Here is a 21,243-nt window from a genome sequence, read left to right as displayed (position 1 = left end):
GTTGTTGATAACAGAATTCATCCTAGAAGCCTAAATAAGTGGAAGCAGTCTCTTCTGGAGATATGAGAGATGGTTCATAGAACTGAAAAGATAGTTTCAGCTGTAGGTGACTTTGAAAAGAACCTGTGGAAGCAATTATTCATAGGCCAGTTAGAAAGAGAAAAGGTTTATGATGCAGACTCTGTGATAGTTTTGTAGAGATGGAATTGGAGGCTTTTGTGTAGTTAAGGATATGTTTTCATTTGAAGGAGAAGAAAAGAGAGATGGCATAATTTCCATGACTGGGTGTACTGGGATTTCTCAGACTGAAATGTGTGTGCATGCTCTATGAAATGCATATAGACACTCTGAAACATTGGGACAGGCCTGAGAATCCTGTCTGTGCAGGACAGAGATCCCAAATAAATGTGGCAGGTGTTTGGGTTCCTCTTCAGACACATTGTGTTAATTGCACTTGTCCATTGCATTTGGGTATGACATGCTCAGTACACCCAATGCAACCTGGATGTTCATCCTCTTAAGGATTCTGAAGAGTCTTGTCCTTCCTAAGTAATGAGGAAAAAGCAGAGATATCCAGGGAAATGCAAGCTGAGGAGAAGACAAAGGTTTGCAGATGCGGAAATTACTCTGGTGTGCCATATGAAACACCACCCATAATTGCGCTGAGGACATAGTTTTGCATGAGGTAGAAACCCCAGTTAAAAAATTAAAAAAGGTATTTCAGTGCTCCTCCTAAGTGTGTCATGGTTCAGAATAATGCCATTAGATAGTGCCTGTAGTCCAATATAAAGTGTAAGACAGAGAAGCTCTTTGGAGACAAAGGCTGGATGTAGACTTAACAATAAGGAACAGTGCAGAGAGATAAACACAAAAAGAAGACTAAATTACTAGAGTAACAGATTTAATCTTGATTTCTTATTCTCTGAAGGAGGAATACCTGAAAGAAAAAGACAGCAGGGGAGAAAAAATCCAACTTATGTTTCCCTGTGATAATGGAAAAATGAAGTTGGCCAGAATGAAGATCCACTTAACATTTACGTAAACACTGGAAAAAAGTTAACTAGTAAGGAGAGGAAATAAAATCTATAGTAGTTAGGATACTAAAATGCTAGCCAGTTACCTGGCTACAATTCTTACTTCTGCTGATGCTGTCCTGCTGCATTATCATGTATTATTTTGTGCTTGTGTTTCCCCTTCCTTTGTATTGTTTGCCTGCATAGAGCTGCAAACGCCTCTGGCTCCTATGGTCTTCACATGGTTTAGGAGTTTTCACAGCAAGACCCCGAGCTCATTATGGGCTTCCTACTTTCTCTCTTTCTTTGTGCTGCCTCAGTGCCTGGTAGTGCTATTAATCCCATTAATTGGTGCCACAAAATCAAGAAAAAATTGATTTCTCCCTCCTTCTCTGCTGCTTAGTGTGGCAATACAGAGCAGTGACAGGTCTCAGGGCTGCAGCGCAGTCCATGTGATCATACTGTATTCCCACAGGGAGCCCTGCTGCAGTTGGTGAGACCGTGATTTACAAGAGGAAGGCCTTCACTCCTAACCAGGCAAATTTAGTATATTGTTAAATAAAGAGCAATCAAACCATCAGGAAGCTTTAACTGGGCAATTGCTGTCTGGGTTGGGAAGTTACTTTGCAGTCTTGGAAACAAACAAAAATGTACACCAGTGATTCATAGACAGTGTTTTCTAAAGAAAAAAGCATTAGAAAATCAGATTAATAATGCTTCGGCTGTTATTAAAAATAGCTCTACAGCTCCAAAACCCTATTATCATCTAAAATCACCTAGATTTCAACTTCTAGAAATAAAGTGATTTTCAGTTGCCTGAACCATTGCAGTCTTGATGGTAGAACTGTCTGATGAGAAATGATGGGCCTAACTCCAGTTCTAGGTATAATTCAATTATCTGCCCTTAAGAATTACTGTTGCTACCCATAGAAAGTCTCCAATTGTTAGTACAGCAGTTCCTCTTTAAATGTCCACCTAAGGCTCTAGCTTTCATGTCCTTTAGTCCATAGTAGACGTGCTTTAGTCCTTTGTTTGAAAACCTGAGCCAGAGGACAGTTCCTGGATGTTGCAGTCATGTCACTGTTAAACTAGTGGGGACATGGTGACTAAATCCATAGTGACAGTTTATATGGAGGAGATAGTCAAAGTGCAAACGACACTTTCAAGAAAGACACCAGTTCTGTGTATGTGTTAAAGTTACCTTGTTTGGGCTAGAAAGTGACTTTAATAAGTTGATTTATATGATATAATTATTAGTACTCACAATTTTTTATGTCTTTGTAATATTTTTTTGGTAATTTTTCTTTCAGGAAAAATATATTCATTAGTTTGTATTTTTGGTACACAGAGACTGATAATATTTTTTTTTCTTATTTCATAATTATGCTTTGCACTATATAAAAGTGGCTTTAATATTGCCATCATATGTATAGTTTAGCTAATCTGTAACTTACAGAGTGGAAAGCGAATCCAGCTTATGTAAGCTAGTATTTATTTAGCCGTCCCCATTATCTCAGACCTACTTTATTTGTGGGCATGATAGAAGTGTCAGCCTAAAGCCTGTGTAACCAATGCACTTGGCCTCAGAGGTCAAATAGTGGTGTCTGACATCCTCTTATTTCAGAGCCTTTTTTTTTTTTTTTAGCTTGATATTGACACAGTTCTCCATTTTCAACTGCTCTTTGGAGTTACTGTGAGTTCTTTGGCATTACTTCCTTAGGTGAGGGGTTTTTCTAAGAACTTGGGCATGCAAGTTAGTTCTAATGAAACAAATAATCACCTTAGACCCCTCTTCTGTTAAACATGTGCCTGGATGTAATCCATGATATATCTATTGTATGTGATTAATGAAGTTTGGTGTTTTTCCTCATACAGTTCAACTGTATTCACTTCTGCTCATCATTTGTCTTTTGCTGAGGGATGCTTTTCTGCACATGATTATAGAACATCTTTCCTCTAAGGATTTCAGTGCAGAAGTTGTATGGGGATATGTACTTGTGCACTTGTTAAAGCTATATATATATGTGTGTGTGTGTGTGTGTGTGTGTGTATATATATATATATATGTGTGTGTGTGTATGTATATATATCTATCTATCTATCTATATATCTATATATATCTGGGCGTGTTTCTTGTTTTGGTTCGGTTTGGTTTTTTTTTTGCTTTGTGCCATTAGTAGCCAAACCTTTGTGAAAAAGAGCATTCAACCAACAGTTCCACACAGGATGTTGCAGCTGTGTCTAGGCACAGGGAATTGATTTTTGGTTGTGGAAATAAGTTAATACAGGACTGTGCTGATACACGTGTTTAGATTGAATTTTTGACATTACACACTGCTGGATAAAAATAAAATGTAGTATTTCTTAAATGAACAAAGCTAAATATTATTTAGATATCTGTGCTGCTCTGATTATTGCTACTGAATTATGCCTGACATTTTCTTTTTCCATGCCTTCTGGGGAATATAGTTGTGTCTTTTTTCTGGGTACATTTCAATATGTTCAAACAGAATGCAAAATATTATCTGTCCTATATAAAGCTAAATCAATTGTCTGCTGCAAATCTCTATTGTCTTCATATTGTATTTTCATTTTCTGTCTGTAGTGAGACAAAGGTACCCTATTGTGACAGAAATTGTCTGGACATGTTGCAAAAGAGACTTGCCTGATGAGTTTTGAGTCTTATTCCAAGGCAGCACACAGCCAGTAAATGAGGTGAACAAGTTAATCTGTGGAGAGGATCTTGGACCATGCATTTTCAGCAGGGTAGTCTTGGTGCCTGCTTTGCGGGCAAGTTTTCTGTCATAGGAGTAGCCAGCTGGGCAGTGTGGTGCTCATCTTCAGCAGGTAGTGTCATCTCCTGGGCTCAGACCTCAGCCTTGCCAGGTGTGTGTGTTTTGAAACCCCGACCCTGAAGGGCCTGATTTCTGGGAGAATCCCGGACCACAGCCTGGGAGTGCTTCCTCAAGTTGCAGCCATTTTTAGATGGAGATGGGCAGTGACTTTAATTTCTCAGGGCTGAGGCAGAGCAATGAACCTGGTAGTGCCAGTGGGAAGCAGCTTGGGAACCCTGGGAAGTGGCTGGAGACATGTAGAACACGGGTACCTCAGCAGTCAGTGTTGTTTTCTTTTCCATGTAATTTTGCTGCTGTGTCTCTCCTACCCGATTCTTCACAGTTCATATTGCGTTCTAAACCTGTATACTTCAAGCCTGCTGCACTGTTTACGTCAAAATGGACACCTGTATGTCTTTTTCCCTATGTGTTTCTAATCTTCAATTTTTCTTTTTCTTTTTTTTAGTCTGACTATGATTGGATCATCATTCTCAGAATTTTCTATGCCTTAAGTAGAAGAAATATCTATTTTAATTTGACTTGAAATAAAGAGATAATCTATGAAGGCAGAGAATGTTAGAAATCTATCAGAACTTTGCAAATAATGTTAAGAGGAAAAAAAATCATTGAAGCATTTTCTTTGTTATTTTGGTTGCTGATGATGAAAATCATAGAGGTAGTTTTGGCTTAACTGATGTATGATAAAAATCCATATGGAAGCTATCAGAGGTGGATTTTGCTTCCAATTGAACTGGATTTATTAAGGTGTCTTCCTGGTTGGGGCTGAAGATAGGTTCAGGTACACTGATGTCTTTTAAAAATTAAATAGTTCCAAATATCATGTGGTAACATTTAATAGATGATAGTACACAAAATGGGGGAAGATCTCTAAAATATAAAAACAAATTAGTCAATATTTATTTTCTGTTAGTTAACATGGTTATTTAGATATTTACTAGAATATTATTAATGCATTTATAATCAAGTTTTGTTACATCTGTGGACTGATGGCAAAATATTCTTGTGTTCTTGTATTTAGAGACCAATTCTTTCATTCCAATTTCATTGTGGGTTTTGCTTTTCTTTTTTTTCAAATAGCAAAGTTCAAGTGTGTTAATTAAGCAAAAGCTTCATCTATATGTAAGTGGACATGGGTCGAAATAACTTAATATAAAAGTGTTACTTGTAATAGTAAAAAGATTTTCCAGTTACAGTTAGAGAAACGCTGAGTATAAGCAGTGTGGAACCAAAGTGAACATGACTAAGTTGTCAGAAGCATTTGAGAGCTTTCAGAATGTCTGCAGTGGTTCTCCTGACATGATACTGCATATCTTGTGCTACCTGTGACGGGCAACTCAGTTAGACCTCTCCTGTGGGGGGTGAAAATAAGATACAAGTAGTTTTAAGTCAATCAAGCAACACTTTACATGTGAAACAGTCTCTTTGTCTTGAAATGCTATATAAAAAGCACTTGTTAGTATTATTTAAGGAGTTCTGGAAACAATTGCAGTATATAAATTTTACAAATATAAAAAAACCTCTTTTTATTTTGCTGGGGTGAAAATTCGTTTCCAGATTTTTCCATGGCAATAAATTCTGACCTTTCCAGTTCAGAAATCTCTAATGTATTGTTGCATATTAAAGATTAGGTCTATTTAAAAAGCTGATTACAACATTGGTATGAACTCTTATGAGACCAAATTAATCTCTCACAGGTAAATAACAGGAAATTAAGATGTGTATCTGAATAGATATTAATCTATTCAACGTGTATGAATAAAGCTTGTAATTATACTGCATATTGCTTGTAGTTGTTTAGTTGCTGTACTAAAGGATCTTTTCCAAATGACAGGATTTAAGTAATTTCTAACAATCAGGGACCATATGTTGACTACTTTGACATTTGTTTAGTGAACATTACTGGAGCAAACTTAGGGTTAATTTCTTTAGGCAGCTAAAGTCCAGGTAATTAAATCTGTGTTAGAACCTCCCCACCCTGGATTCTGGTAACTCACATTCCCTATTTTGTGTCACTGTAATTGCAGGTTATTATTTGAAATTCCGTGTGAATAGTTTAAAAATGCTTGGTCAAGATTAGAAAAAATATGAAATCAATTTTTACAATAATTTTAAGGCATAGAAGTTATACAGAATGTTTAACTTTGGCTATACACACTGGGCAGTAGAATGTTTTAAAACATCATCTCACATTTATCCTTCTGTATACCTTGAATAAATCTAATTTTGTAGTAATGCAGAGTTACTGAGTGAGTGTTTGGGAGGAGAAAGAAAAGCACCTGGGAAGTGCAGTGGTTGCTGCACAAATTTTTAAAATGTGTATTATCAAAGTTTTCAATGGGATGCAATTGGAAGGATTTCCATCAATCTTCAAAACATTAATTTACTTTTTTTTTTTTTTTTTTTTGGTAGGCTTCCAGAAAGAAGGAAGGGAGTGTTTGTAATTCTACAGTCACAGAGCAGCGGTCTAATTCATCAAGGCATTTTAAGCATGCCCATGGCTTTGTAATTATTTATTTCTCAGGAATAAAAAATATCTTAGCCTTAGGGCTTTGCTGAGTCAACTCCTTAATTGTTTTTTTCATATATGGCTCTTTCCTGATCACCACTTATAAACCTTTAATAACCCTTTCTACAGTGGTACTGTACTGGGTCTGACAGGGACTGGTTTTTCTTCACAGCAAGCCTGTATGTTGATGCTTTTCAGATTTGTGACTGAAATGGTGTTGGTACACTGGTCTTCTAGCTGTTGCTTAGCAGTGATTGAGCACAGGCTTTCTCTGTTTCCTCTTGCCCACCAACAAGCAGGCCCAGGATAGGGACAGGCTGGGGGGGGACACAGCTGGAATAGCTGACCCAGCTGGGCAAAGAGATATTCCTTACCTTATAATGTCATGCTCAGCAATTAAACCTGGGAGTAAATTTTCTGAAATAACTGTTGCTTGCAGATTGGTAAGGCAGTGGGAGGTGGTGAGTGATTGCCTTGGTATCACTTGTTCTTTGATTTTTTTTTTCTTTTCTCTTTCCTGTGGTTATTAAGCTATCTTTATCTTGACCCATGATTTTTTCTTGGTTTTGCTCTTATTTTTTCCCCATGCCACTGAGGGTGGGAATGAATAAGTGGCTGGTGCATGCTTAGCTGCTGGTTGGGGTCAGCTTACCAGAGGTAGCCACAAAAATACCTTCTACTTTAGTTTCTTGAATTACCCTTCCTCAAAAAAAAAAATCCTGTCAAACAGGTTGAAGCTAAGTCAGTGAAGCTTAAACTGGAAATATAATGAGATTTTTTTTTAACAGTTGCAGTAATGAGTCATTGCACATGGTGGAACTTAGACCTTGAAATTGAAATAAGATTACTTCAGCTGATCAGAGGAAGATCGGCTCCCACCTATTGAATTAGCTTTTAGGTAAGGCAGTGATGTGCAGTCAATGTTGTTTTATGGCTGTAATTTAAGCCAGGTTGTAATAGTCTTTCCTAGTCTTTATCTATGAGTATTTATTTTGATGTAAATCCTACAGACCTTTCAGAGAAAAAGCAGTTTTCATTTTCTTTGGCTGAACTGTGAAGTGCATGCCTTGAGGGCAGAGTTTCAGAGGTTGATAGAGAGGATGGAAACTGAGGAAGGCTGCTGAATTACGCTTCAGGGAAACCTTACAGTGTTTCTGCAATAACATGAACTACTCTCATTTGATAAATCCTTGCTGTGTTCAGATAATGATATGGTAGGCATAATTCCACAAGTGTGAGATTGTCATGCAGAGATACGGGATTGCAGAAAGAACTATAAGCTATCATAAGAAATCTTTGTGATTTGAAAATTAAACTATGGGAGAAAACATGATAACTATTGTCATGGTTAGCATCTCTGTGTGCATGTCTTTAACCTTTTCTTCTTCTCCCGAGAATTATTTAATGCTTTAGAATAACCTAGGAGCAGTGACTTCTCTCTTGATAGCATTCTTGGAATGCTTGAATGGGAGAAAGAAAATATTTCAATAAAGCCACAAACAGGTGTTTGAAGCTATTTTCTGAATTCAGGAGTGGTAAAATAGATTTGGGACAATGATATTTGAAATACTAAGATTAGGATAGGAAAAAGCCTCAAAGGATAAATAAGTGAAAAGATGCAGCAAGAGATTCAGATAGATATTGCATGTTATAATCTGTGTGGTGAAGTTTGATAACGTATCATGAACTTATTCAGTGAAACTTTGAAATTGTCCACCAGGCCCCATTCATTCCTAAGTAAGATCAATGATGCATATTTTATTAAGTATTACAAACATGAGTTGGAATTATTTAAGATAGAGCTAATTCATCCAAGTCAGGAAACTGATAATATGATCTGTGAAAGATTTATAGTGGAACGAGTCTGTTGTTTCCATTCTACACTCCAGAGTCCCCCTAAAAAAATAGTTAGTAACATAGCCCCCAAAATTGGTCTTTTCTTATTGAATTGGTACAGATATTTAGTAGATGAACACTTAAGAAAGATAGCTGTTCAGTGTTTGTTTTCATACTTCCTCCTGTTATTCTCGGTCTATGAAATGTTCATTGCAGACTCTTAATTTAGGCAATAAGAATAATAAAATAAACTCTTAAAAAATATTTATTGTTTCCTTGCTTTGTTACTGCAGTAATCAAAATGGAATTCTAACAGAAAAGTCTCAGTCATTAAAAAGTTTCTTAAACCTATTCTTCTTCCACAAGTTTTCTCTCAATTTTATATCTACTTTGTTCATTTACAGCCTGTATGAAGGGGTTAGCAAGCCTAAATTTAGATGTCTAAGTGTCCAAGCTTCACTGTAGTTAATGCATGTATCTCCAATAAGTCAGTGGAGCCAGGAGAGCAATTCTTATCCTAAGTGGACATACTCTGGCTGGTCACCTGGGAGACACCTAGCCTCTCATGACTTCTTTATTGACAAAGTCACTGCTGACATAGCTGTGAAGACTTGCTGTATTTAACTGTATTTAAACTTCTAATTTAATTCATGAAAAAAAGAGTGTAACACAGCCAGAATCTGTGCATGCTGTGCCATAATCTATGAAAGTCTGTACAGTTAAAACGTGATTGCTGTGTAGTTACCGTTACCAATTACCAGGGCAAGATAGAATGTCTCTTAATTAACTTAATAACCTGATAGGTACATTTAGACAGAGCTAATTAGGACTTTCTTGTAATTGGGCCTATGATTAATAGACTGTGAAGACTGTTTCATTTGTATTAAATGCATGGACACTTACAAGAAAATTAAAATTTGAGCCTTCATTGAATAACTAATAGAGGACTTCAGGATAGCACAATAGTGAAAGATATAAAGAATTCTTTATAAATTATTATTTATAAATTCTGTATATTTCTTATAAATAATTAATATATTAAACTACTACTTTAGACCTGGTATTTTTTTCAAGATCTTTTACAGCCTCATTACATGTGCATGAATCTCTCTTGGAAATATCCACAAATGAACTTTTGAAGTGTTTTTCTTTTAAAGAGTCTAAGTAACATAGTTCAATAAAACTAGTGAATGTAGAAGCATATGAAGATACCTTTACAGGGCATGAAGAAAGAAGAACTGATTTGTGTAGTGCAAGGTAAAATCCTTGAAGCAGTTAAATGAAAGAGCTTATATCACTTTGCTGTTCTTTCTCACTCTGCCTTCAGACAAGGCAGAGCCTAATTTGGGGCAATACAATTGGGAAACAGCAGAAACTGATGTATTCATCTGAGTGCTCTAGTCTGTAGTAACCATGGAAGTTTCCTTTGGCCCCTTTTCTGTGCTCCAGTGTGTCTTGAGGGTGCACAGGGAATTCATAATCACTGACTTCTGAACGGCCTCTTCAGTTGTTACACAGCTGGGAAGAAGAGACTGTGTGGAGTCCACTGATAGAAAAGACAAAAGGACATAGAGTGAAAGGAAGACATACCAGTAGAAAGAAGATAGGAGGAGAGAGATTATGGGTAGTGAACAGTTTATTTGGCAGCATGGAGACCAAATCTGCCATGGCTTTTTATTTGTTGTTATAAAGCACATTGTGCACAAAACAAAAGACTTGCCTTATTTGAATTTTAGAAAACTTAGAAATTTGAGCTAGAAATGTGAAAAGCATAATTAATATTTTTAAGAGACTTGTCTTTATGTATCCTGCATTTCTGTTTTTATGAAGAGTTGAAACTTACCTGATGATTTGTTCATGAAAAAATGAATCTCAGTTTCAGTGATTTTTGTGCTGTTAATGCAGAGGCGTCTTCAGTGAGACTAGTTGGTCTTTTCCCTTTTCTTTTTCTTGTGAAACCTTGCCTACTTAGCACACTGTGAGTCAGATCAGACTGCTGCTCACCAAAAAGGAATTTTATTTTTGTACCTTGTACGCTTCAGTTTTTCTTATTTAATGCATTCACTTTTGTCATCTTTTTTTTTTTTAAAAAAGGCATTTCAAACGTGTGAAAGTATATTTAGAGTGCCATGTAGTATGTTATTCCTACTGTCTATTAAGATGTCACCTGAGCAACAGATGAGATCATCAAATAAGCTTTGGATCATTGAATCAGAAATTTAAATTAGTTAGTTTTGCTAGAGAATGGTGCTAGAATGAGAATACACTTTAGATGACATTCCTGATCTGTAATATCTTTTCACCTCCAGAGAAACGTGTGTGTGAGTGCTCACATTGTACAGTTAATGTTGGTGTGAAGCTTTGTGCTTTTTTTTTGTTGGGTGGCTTGGGTTTGGTTTTATTTTAGTTTTTCTTGCCCCTCAAACCCTTCCACCTGATGGCACAGCCAAGCAACTGAACACAGGCAGCTAGCATATTTCCATGTAATTGCCAATTTGCTGGGAATGACAAAAGTCTCAAAGGAAACATGAACTTGAAGAGCAGAGGTTGAGAGCTGAGCAGATGGAGTTGTGTCCCTCGATGAACTGGGTATCAGAAACTGGTAGTAGGAAAAAGGCAGTGAGTGTCATGGAGCTGTGATCATATTTCTGGGACGTCTCTGACAGTGTGTGAGGCAGAAGGATATGGAAGAGAGATAACACCTTCAGCATGTGAATGTGAATTTACACAGAGTATATGTCTGAAGCCATTGTTATTGGAGTGGAGGTGTTCTTTGCCCCTTGTCCACAGTTCAGGAACTCCATGGAAAGTGGTAAATTTGAGACTGCTTCCAAACTGTGCTTGAAGCAGCTTGAGAAGCAGATTCCTAAAAATTTATTTTCTCCCAATTTGCAGTGGAATACTTGTAGCAAAGTGCTTTGTCTTCCTTAAATGGCCGATTTTGTAACCTGAGTTGCATTTATGTTAATTTTAAGTTGCCATTTTCTTTTAATGACACTCTGAGGGTGCTTGTGGCAAATTAGTTTGAGGCTTATTACACAAATAAGTATTTTTTTTTCTGAACTTCACACTCTTCAGTTTATGAGGATTTCAACAATGTTAAATATTTTTTTCTTTTTTTTTTTTACTTTAGGTATACAGGATTGGTGCAACACATTTGTTATTCCAGATAAAAGTAGCCTCTCTCTACAGTTCTTTTAAATTTTCTAGCTGCTGTCTCAGGATGGGATGATTATTATCTGAGACAGCACAGACCTCTATATCACTCAAGTCTTATTATCAGTATAACAGTAGGTACAAAAAGTGGTCCTTTTTAATAGGATCTAATTACACATCACCTTGATCTTTAGGTTTATTGCTACATCTCAGAAGAGGTAAGGAATCCTGTAATCAGTTTTATTAGATATGTTTCTTTTACCTAAAGACCATTTCTTCTTGCTACAGGCAACTCAGTTATGGCAACAATCAAGAATTTCTCTTATATTGATAGGTAGCCATTATAAAATTTCTCTTTTTTCTGTATTACCTTTTTCAATATTACGTTAATATCGCAATGTATCTTAAGAAAAAAAAAATCAAACTGTGATTCTGAGAAATTTAAATTTCAAGTCAGCTTGGTAACAAGTAACAATAACAGATTGGCACTTTTCCTTTGGTAATAGAATCCTCTGCAGTGGAATTACTACAGCTATTGTGGTCCATTATAAGCATTAGATTACAACTTTCCATTGTCACTAATTCTGCATTTTGGCAGGGAAAAGAATAAAAATTTGCTGTTAGTGTTGCCAAGCAACTAAAATATGAATTACTCCAATTTCTGAATTTTTATTGTATGTTGTATATCGGAAGGTTTCTCGTACCTTGGTAAGAGGCAGTCTAGATGAAGTTAGACTCCATAGCTTCAACAATTATAAGATTAGTAAGTAGCTTAATTTCTCCCTATGGAGTTCCAGTTCAAAACCAAGCACACAGGGTTTTTCATTTCACTGTGGATAAGTATCAAAAATTACATCAGAGAAGATTGTGTCTTCACAAGCCATGTTGGGCATATTTTTTCCATTTTGTGGACAAAGAGAACTTGCTGTGCCTTAATAATCCTGTGTGCAATTATTCATGTTTACTTCTATTTGGTATACTTCCTCTGAAGTATCTTTTCCCAACACACTTAACTGATGGTAATGCTAAGTAACTACTGACATTTGAAAGATTTTTTATTAAATGAAAGTGTGTGGAAAAGATGAAGTGGGGATAGACTTAAGTGGGTATAAATTGTGTTAAGGTTTATGCTTGGGGATAGGTGAAGAGAGAATATATGAATAATTTAGTTGTTTTGGGAGGGTTTTTTTGTTTGTTTTTTTTGTTTGTTATTATTTTGTTCTCATTTTGCTGTACATTCCTGTAGTTTTTTACTCTGTGGAACTTTTTTCATTTTGCAGCAGTAGCCACAGATCTTCTGTAGAACTACATGGGTTTCAGGGTCACCTCACCTGCCCTGAGTCATTAATTTCCTCTCAGACCACAAGCGCAGAGCAGAGTCACAGCTTCTTTCTGGATTCCTAATGTGTTATATGCCTGGGAAGCCAGAAAGCACCTCAGCAGCAATAATGGTGTTTCTTTTTCTGCAGACCTGCACAGCCAAGGTGCAGACCAGCAACTGGATAATACCAGTGGGTGGCATAGAAGACACTTTCCTGTTGACATTGGCTTTGTATCTGTGTCTGCAAAAGTGTAATAAAAAATTTGTTTATTTCTACTATAGTACCTATGAGGACTTGCTTTAAAAACCATCTACCTTTTTGATTAGACATTGGAGTTCCCAGATATGAATGCATATTTGAACCAGACAATTGATCTAGTCTAGATGAGATGAAAAAATCTCAAACTTTTCTGACACTCCAGTTTCCAATAAGAAACTTGGGTGTATTGGTCAGAGAAGAGCTACTTGCAGCTCTGAAGAGGTGCTGGTTCTGAGTGGATAAATGGACAGTATTATTATTTGGGGTAAATACGAACAGGTAGTAGAGTTTGGCTTTTTTAACCTATGTTCCAGTGGATAAGAGCTTGTATAGGCTGAGAACACTTCACATTACAGCACCTCATAGGACAGAGCTAGCAGTAGTTTGAGGAGGTTGATGTTCCAGCTGTTTTCTTCAAATGTGAAAACAAATCTTTCCATTATAAATGCTTGCTTTCTTTTGGTAATTACAGGATTAGTTTAGGTGCAATATCTCACTAATTTTTTGTTTTGGTTTAATTTTCTAAAGGAGTTGATGACCAAGCTGATAACAGAGACACCTGACCAGCCAATCCCATTTCTAATTGATCATCTTCAGTCCAAGCAGGGAAACCGTGGTCAGCTTCAGAGGACATTGTCTGGATCTGCTGCCCTCTGGGCAGAGAGTGAAACATCAGGTATGTTCTGTGTGCTGGAAGGGGCTGGTCTCCAGTATAATGTTGCCACATTTATGTCCATGATTTCCTGGATGCAAATGTAGCTAGTGAACAGGTACTGCTTTATGGTTTTGAGCATGCAGAATAAATTCTGTTTGTCCAGCAGATATTAGAATTTTGATATACACTGCTGTCTGTCAGCTCAGCCTGTATATATATCATGGGAGTATAGATGAGGATTATATAGATCATAGTTACAGATCAGAGTTGTAGCGTGGAAACTGTCCCAGTCTCAATGAGAGAGATTCCCTTGCTGTCCTTTTCCTTTGTTTTCCTTTTCCCTCCCATGGTGTATTTGTGCCTGAGATTAACTTCTATTGAGGTATTTTTTTCAATAATACATATTTTTATATACCTATAAATATATACCAACCCTTAATGAGAAAATGCTATGCTCCTTTATAAACTTCAGTGTGAATAATTTATGATTGTAAATCTTCAGAAGCATTGAAAAAATCTTCTGAAATAGTATCTGCTCTGATTGTAAAGTAGAAGTCTTGATTTTCTTATTCTGGTACTAGCTGCTCTTACAATATTAGTTTTGTGTTTACAAATTGGCTAATGATTTGTTTCAGACTATAGAGCTTAAATAGTTGCTGATAGCCAAAGTGTTAATTTACTGACAAATCAACCATTTATATCAAGTACACAGTTTTAACATAGGAAGTAAAACATGTACATAACATGGACCTTAAGGACTTTTTCATAACAAAAAATAGACTTTTATGGATTAAAAACATTATAATTCCTAAGTTTTGATACTTAAAAAGTGGAATAAATAAAATTAATATAAAAGAAATCAGAAATAAGAGGGGAGAAAAAAGAGCTGTCTGTAATTTGGATTGATATACCTTGGGGTTTTTTTTGATTAATTATTTGTTAAGTCTTTGAAAAACGATCCTACAAATGTTATGATTATCTAACTTGATTCTTTTAACAGAAAATAAAGGAGCAAGAAGAGATTTTAGAAGTTATGATAAACCTTGGCAGGTAAATGCAAAAAAGCCTAAAAAGTCAAAGAGCGACCTTGCTGTGTCCAACATTTCTCCACCGTCACCGGAGTCCAAGTCATGTAAGAAAGTTTCACTACATTAGTAATTTGTGCATAGTTTCCAACCTGTGGTCTGTTTTTCGTTTGGATAAGGTTTAAAATGGAAAGCAAACTGTGAGCAGATGAAATGTCTATATATATGTGTGCTAGAAGAGTTTGATTCTTGCCTTAATCTCACTTGAATTATGAATATTTTATAATGTCCTGTGTTGTCATCCGTAGATAGAAAAGAATTCTAGATAGATTGATTAAAAACCAAACTAATATATGGGTGTCATGCACTAACTGTTTTGTGTTTGGATACTTATTATAGTTTGATGTTTTAATTTGCATTGCCGTTTTGCACATGTAAAATCTGTTCTGTTGATATTGGTCCTAATAGATTTTTTTGTGTGTGTCAGGCAATTCAAAACTATGCATTATAAACAGATACTGTTCAAGGTATGGGAGTAGTGTCAGCAGAACAGGTGTGCCATTCTGAGAATTGCTGAAGGAATCTAAATGTACACTAAAAGAAAAGGCGGAGTAGAAATAGAACATCTGAAGAGAATATTGTCAGCTACCTGTAAAAAATTAGTGAAAATGAAGACAATAAGCCTTAATGAGATATGCTTCCTAGGTACTGGCTATTGAAGAGATCTAATTTTTAAGCTTGGTTCTTAATGTTGGGGTTTTTTCACTAATAAATATATCTACAATATGCATACATATATAAATATAGTTATGCATGCAGGGAATTGTTTGTACAAGATTTTTCTCCAAAATAAATTGAAAAATGATATTTATTTCTATTGACTCTTGTAGCTTTTTGATATTTTTATAATAGCCAAATCTTTATAACTCTGAGTGTGACTAGGTGTACCAGATGAGAACAGAGATATAGTATGCTGCATTAGAAAATTCATTGTCTTTCTTCTAAAATCAAGATGGGAAAGTCTAGACTTCAAAGGAATCAAAGGAATATTGCCTAGTGACCTCACTAAGTCAAAGTAGTACACAGCAATAGGTAAAGTAAATCATGATAAATTTATGCAATATAAATACTGTGCTTTTGAGTGATTAATAGTCTTGTATGTTTATGAAACATTCTTTGCTGAGAATAAATAACAGCAAAAAGTAAAAATGGATGTTAGAAGTAGCTTTGTCCCATTGTACAGGATTTTCTCAGGATTGTTTTTTTCTAGAAATGGAACATTTATCTGTTTCATCTTCATGAAGCATATTCCCTGCTTCAAAAACACTCAAATTTGATCATAAATTCCACTATACCTCTCAATGGGCACATGAGTTTTTAAAGTCTGTTCAAAAGAAGCATGTGGATTTTAATTTATTTTTGAGAATAAATAGAGACATTCAAATAAATGCTTATAGTCACTCAATCTGCAAATCTCAAGATTTGCTGGATAACAGCAATTTATAGATATCCACTGTTAGAAACAGTGGCCAAAAGGTATTGTGAGATGTTCCTGTCATCATACTGTGTTCCTTCCTTCTGCCCTGTGCTTGCTTTTCAGACTCTGTGGTATGTCTCAAATAGCTTTCATGACATCTCCTAAAGATCTTGAGTTCTCTGTCTTTATCCCAGATGGGGGGTTACATCACATCACTCCCCTCAAATGTGTGCCTACTACAAGTTTTGTGCATGTTGGTCCTTAGGTTGTCACATTAGAGGGACAAAGAGGAGGTTAGGCATTCTAAAGTGTCAGGTCTCATTTCAAACAAGGAAATATTTTATACATCCATAAGATGGCTGGGGTCAAGGATCTGTCCTTATGGACTAAAGGACACTTAGTAATACTCTTCAATTGGTAAGACTTACTCTCAAGCTACCCAAGTCTAGAAACAGCGGGTGGGAGTGCAGCTTTGCGTGCAAAAGTGATAGAATTGGGGTGTTCTTAGTGCAGCCATGTAGTCATAAATACATGGCACTACATGGGATTGATTCTAGGTGTGCTGAAAGAGGAGACTAATATCATTTTGAGGCCATTCTGTCATCACTGAAAGGTCATAATGATTGTGGGATGCTCCTGATGATTAGAAAAATGCAAATACCTCATTGATTTTGAGGAAGGGCAGTCTGATCAGCCTAACCTCACCCTCTGCAAGGATTATTGAACAAACTTTCCTGGAAGGTGTTCCTAGTCACAGGGAGGAAAATATGATTTGGAACATCAAGCATGGATTTATGAGACCCTATATGTCTGACCAGATCAACACAGTTGTCCTCTTAGATGAAATAACTGGCCCTGCATCCAAAGAAACAGCAATGGATGTTTCATACCATGACTTTAACAAAACCTTTGTCAGCTTCCTGTAGTACCCTTATGACTCAATTGATAAGATCAACTCACTAAGTGATGTATGATCTGACTAAGATGATGTATGTAAAGTTGACTCAGCTGGTGGATTCAAGGGATTGTGACTAGCAGTGCAAAGTCCAGTTGGAAGGTCTGTCTTTAATGGCATGCTCAAGGGACTGGTACTGAGATTGATGCCATTTAGGAGAATTTCCTAATGCCTTGGATGATGGGGTAGTATTTCTCTCAGATTTGTAGGTGAGACCAAATTGTGGGAAGTGATTGGTATTCTGGATAGTAGGACTGCTATTCAGAGGGATAGGACCAAGGAATGGGCTGAGAGGAGCCTCTTGAAGTTCAACACAGGCAAATTCAAAATGCTACATCATGGATGGAATAACCCTGAGCAGCAGTATAAACTGGGATGTGTGTGTCTAGAAAGTAGCTTCTCAGAAAAAGATGTGGGATGCTGATGGACAAGGACTTGGAATACAAACCAGCTGTGGTTATGTGCTCATGCAGTGCAGAAGGTGACCTGCATACCAGACTGCAGTAGCAAGAGTAGAGCCAGCAGTGTTTGTTTTTGAGGTGGCATCTGAAGTACATTGTGAGAAACAGTGGTGTACTGGAGCAAGTCCTGTGGAGGTCCACCAAGATGATGACAGGGTTGGAACATGTGATGGATAAGAAAAAGCTGAAGGAAATTGGTTTGGTCATACTGAAGAAATGAAAGCTCAGGAGAGATTTCATTATTACCATCAACTAATATGCTGGAGGATGGATGAGAAGGCATTGGATGGGTCAGATTTGTCAATAGTGTTTAGTGAAAGGATAAGAGGAAACAAAAATTATACTGCAAGGGCAGTCAAACAGTGGAACAGGTTGTCCAGAGAACCTGTGGAATTGCCATCACAGGGTATATTTAAAACTGAACTGAATAGTCTGAGCAACTTGCCCTCAATGGACCAGTCTCGGGCACCAGGTCGGTCTAGAAGAGGTCCTTTCCAGCCTAATTGTCCTCTGCTTCCATGCTTTGTTGTTTATGCACTTCTGTTTTTTTTTTTTTCCATAACACTGATTTATTTAAATTTTAATTAATCCTATTGTTTTCCTTACTTACACCTGCAATTAGTTATGTCTACAATATTTTGAAAATACTTTGTGTATTTGAACTACATTTTGTTTTAGTTGCTATCAGAGAGGTTGGTTTCAGACATGTGCCTTTTTACCATATCTTGTTTCTCTTACTTTTTGCTAAATAGTTTAATATTCTTATATTACTCTATATATATAGATATAATCTGTATATATAGATTAATTTTCTAAGTGTTCTTTTGACATTTCTTTCCTTTTGGTTTATGCCAAAATCAGCAGTACCATGTACCCCTTCAACTACACAGATGAGCAAGAATGTTTAGAAGGAATGTGCACACTATATTCCATTTGTTTTGTGCCTTCAGCTTCTACCTCTTGCACTTTTTTTTTCCCAAAGCATCTCCAAAGAGGTAGTAAGGACTCATCTGAGAAATAGAAAGTCTTGGACCAGCTGAGACCTAAAGATTTACTCTCAGATTTGTGTTTAAAAGAAAATAACAAATCCCCACACTCAAAAATCTAAAAAGCATCCCCCAACTGCCAAAACAAACCCAAAATTTAATGGAGTCGATCAGTTCTATTATGTTCTGTTTCAGACTTGGTGTCTTGTGACTGTCTGGTTCGAATGATCCCGTACTTGCACATTTATTCAGAACTGTCATTTAATATAAATCTTTGAGAACATGGGAGTATTTGATTTATTTAATTAGGAAATATATTTTCTCCTTCAGTAGAGTGATGTTGACTGCAGTGTGCAGGTTATTCCTGCACAAATATCTCTTCCTTATGCTTTCAACTTTTTTACTGGAAAAATTCCTCCACTCTCGCCTGCCTATTATGATCTCAGGTGCACCTGGAGCACACAAACAAGTGTTAATATCTAAGCCATCTGACCACTTGTTTGGTGTATGCAAAACCAGAGTTAAGCAGAAGCTGCTGTTGTCTGGCAAGGAAGAAGCTTGGAGCTAGGGGTGTTAGTGTGTATACAAATTAAATGTTTAAATAATCACAGTCTGTATCTGAAGAAAAACAAATTTGGAAATTTCAAACTAGTTTGTGAAACAGAATTTTGTTTCCCAGCTAGCTACTTTTAGGCAAAGTAGGTTGATCTCTTCACCACCTCCATATTAAATCAGATCACAGATTATCCTTTCATGCTGCTTCATTTCAGCATTCTCATCACATCCCACATGCAAGTACAATGTTGTGTGCTTCTAGTTGCTCTTGGTCAGTCTAGGACTGTAGGCCGTCATTCTTTTAGCCTTTTAATATCCAGATACTATGTTGTCGTGGTTTTAAAGCAGTAACTAAAAGACATATGTAAACCAGTTTGGATTTATCACCAAAGAATTCAAATCTGAGTGCTATTACTAGATTTAAATTCATGAGTAATTTTGCGCTCAATTGTATTATACATATTTTTGTTCTTTGAGATGTAAGATGGTCATAAAATGCATTAATGAAATGTTGGATTTAATGAGCAACTGGTCTGATTTTGTCTGCAAATCATGCATTGAAAAGTCTTGTATGGGTAGACAAAACCAGTACTGATCTTGAACCATCATCCAGTAGAAAATAAAGGTGTGCTGATTTGTGGCAGAATTCATAACACTATTATGAATTAATCTAATGTGTTTTTATGGTCAGGGCACACCACCAAAAAATCAGAAATACAGGCAACTGTATCTGTCCAGTCTCCTAAGAGGAGATGATGAATTCCCAGTTCCATAAAGGGAAGCTCTACATCGTTCAATACAAATGCTACAATGTAGATGTAATAAATCTGAATTGTAGGCAAATAATTTCAAGAGGAAGTGTTAAATAAATCTTTCAAATAACAAAGATGAGGTTGAGATGAGTAATGTGATAAGAGATTTGAAATTACTGATAAGATTTTGTGGAATGAGTGAGCATAATAAAGATGAAGGTCAGAGTATAATGAAAGGATTTTGCTAAGTGTGTAGTGACACAGGCATGTAAATGATTAATGACGGACTTCATGCATAGAGAGGAGGATCACATATTTGAAAATATTCCTAAGAAGGGTCATATGGTATTTGTACAGTTCTGAATGCTTCCAATTTCCATTCATTTGAAAATTACCAGGGCTTGTTGATCCCACAGCTGAGAAGATACAAGTTTATATTCTGAAAAAAATCTGTAAGCAAGAAGAAAATGAACTTGAAAGAACAAACATGTGCCACATGATGCTAGTAAATAGATATTGTTTTAGTATCCATTCATTATTTGAAAGACTGGGTAAGTAGGAAGAACTACATCTTCTCTAGAAGTAATACAAAATTTTAGTCAGTTCAAATTTTGTTGAACTTCCCCCTCTGTTTTGATTTCTCAGAATGAGACAAATCCTTGCTGAAACAAATTGTTTTGAAACATAGAAATAATTCATGACAGCATATCTATTTTAGTACCTTTTCACTGAAGTATAGAATGGCTCAGTAGAACACAGCTGATTGTACACCAGCATGAAAAGCAAATTTCCACCATGCCTTTGACTGATTTCCCACTATCCATCTAATGAGCTGCAGTCCAAGCTTCCTGTGTTTGTCAGACATTTCTCTGAAATTAGCAGCCAGGTCACTGTCTTCAGCAAGTGTCCCTACTTTTCAACAAGAGTCTTGAGACTTTCTTTTTCACCTGATATGAGTTGATCCATATACTTGGCAGTTGCTGATCCTAGAAGCTCCACAACTGTCAAGTAGAACTTATATTTAGTTCATCCAGCTTCTGTCCCATGACAAATTTTGCTTCAAAATTGTATGGTTTAATTTGAAAAATTGGTTTTGTTTCAAACTGACCTGGTATCAAATTCCGGCTTGTGGAAATTTTCTGCAGCCTGGAAGCTCCAAGGTTCAGTTAGCTTTTTATATGGTTTTACTATATTAAGTTGTTGCCTGTTTGTATTCTGGTGGTACTGTGAGATTTTTTTGATGTGCTAAGTTCAGCATAAACATAGAAAGAAAAGTCTGTCATACTGCTAGTGAGTGATGCCGTAGAATATAGCATTAGCACACAGAAGGGTGATGGTAAGATGACTGCAAAAGGCCTCAAAAGGAGCATGTGACCTCAATGTAAAACAAAGGTGGGTGAAAATAGAGAGAACTCTTTATAGAATTTATTT

General features: G+C 36.3%; 1 protein-coding gene across 3 annotated transcripts in view; it reads left to right on the top strand.

The window, feature by feature from the left end:
• The window catches only part of C1H8orf34 (chromosome 1 C8orf34 homolog), a 159,244-nt gene that overhangs the window by 35,447 nt on the left and 102,554 nt on the right, over positions 1-21,243 (top strand). For all 3 annotated transcript variants that reach the window (XM_088058172.1, XM_088058174.1, XM_005517106.2), the window contains exons 2-3: positions 13,475-13,622; positions 14,602-14,733. In XM_088058172.1, coding sequence (XP_087914298.1) covers positions 13,481-13,622; positions 14,602-14,733 — 274 coding nt within the window. In that variant the 5' untranslated portion in view covers positions 13,475-13,480. The remainder of the gene's footprint in view (positions 1-13,474; positions 13,623-14,601; positions 14,734-21,243) is intronic.

The sequence above is a fragment of the Pseudopodoces humilis genome, chromosome 1 (assembly GCF_049639895.1).
Source record: "Pseudopodoces humilis isolate 2021_Gansu_Grassland_sample_001 chromosome 1, ASM4963989v1, whole genome shotgun sequence".
Classification (NCBI taxonomy): Eukaryota; Metazoa; Chordata; class Aves; order Passeriformes; family Paridae; genus Pseudopodoces; species Pseudopodoces humilis.
This window is presented reverse-complemented; position numbering and strand designations above follow the sequence as displayed.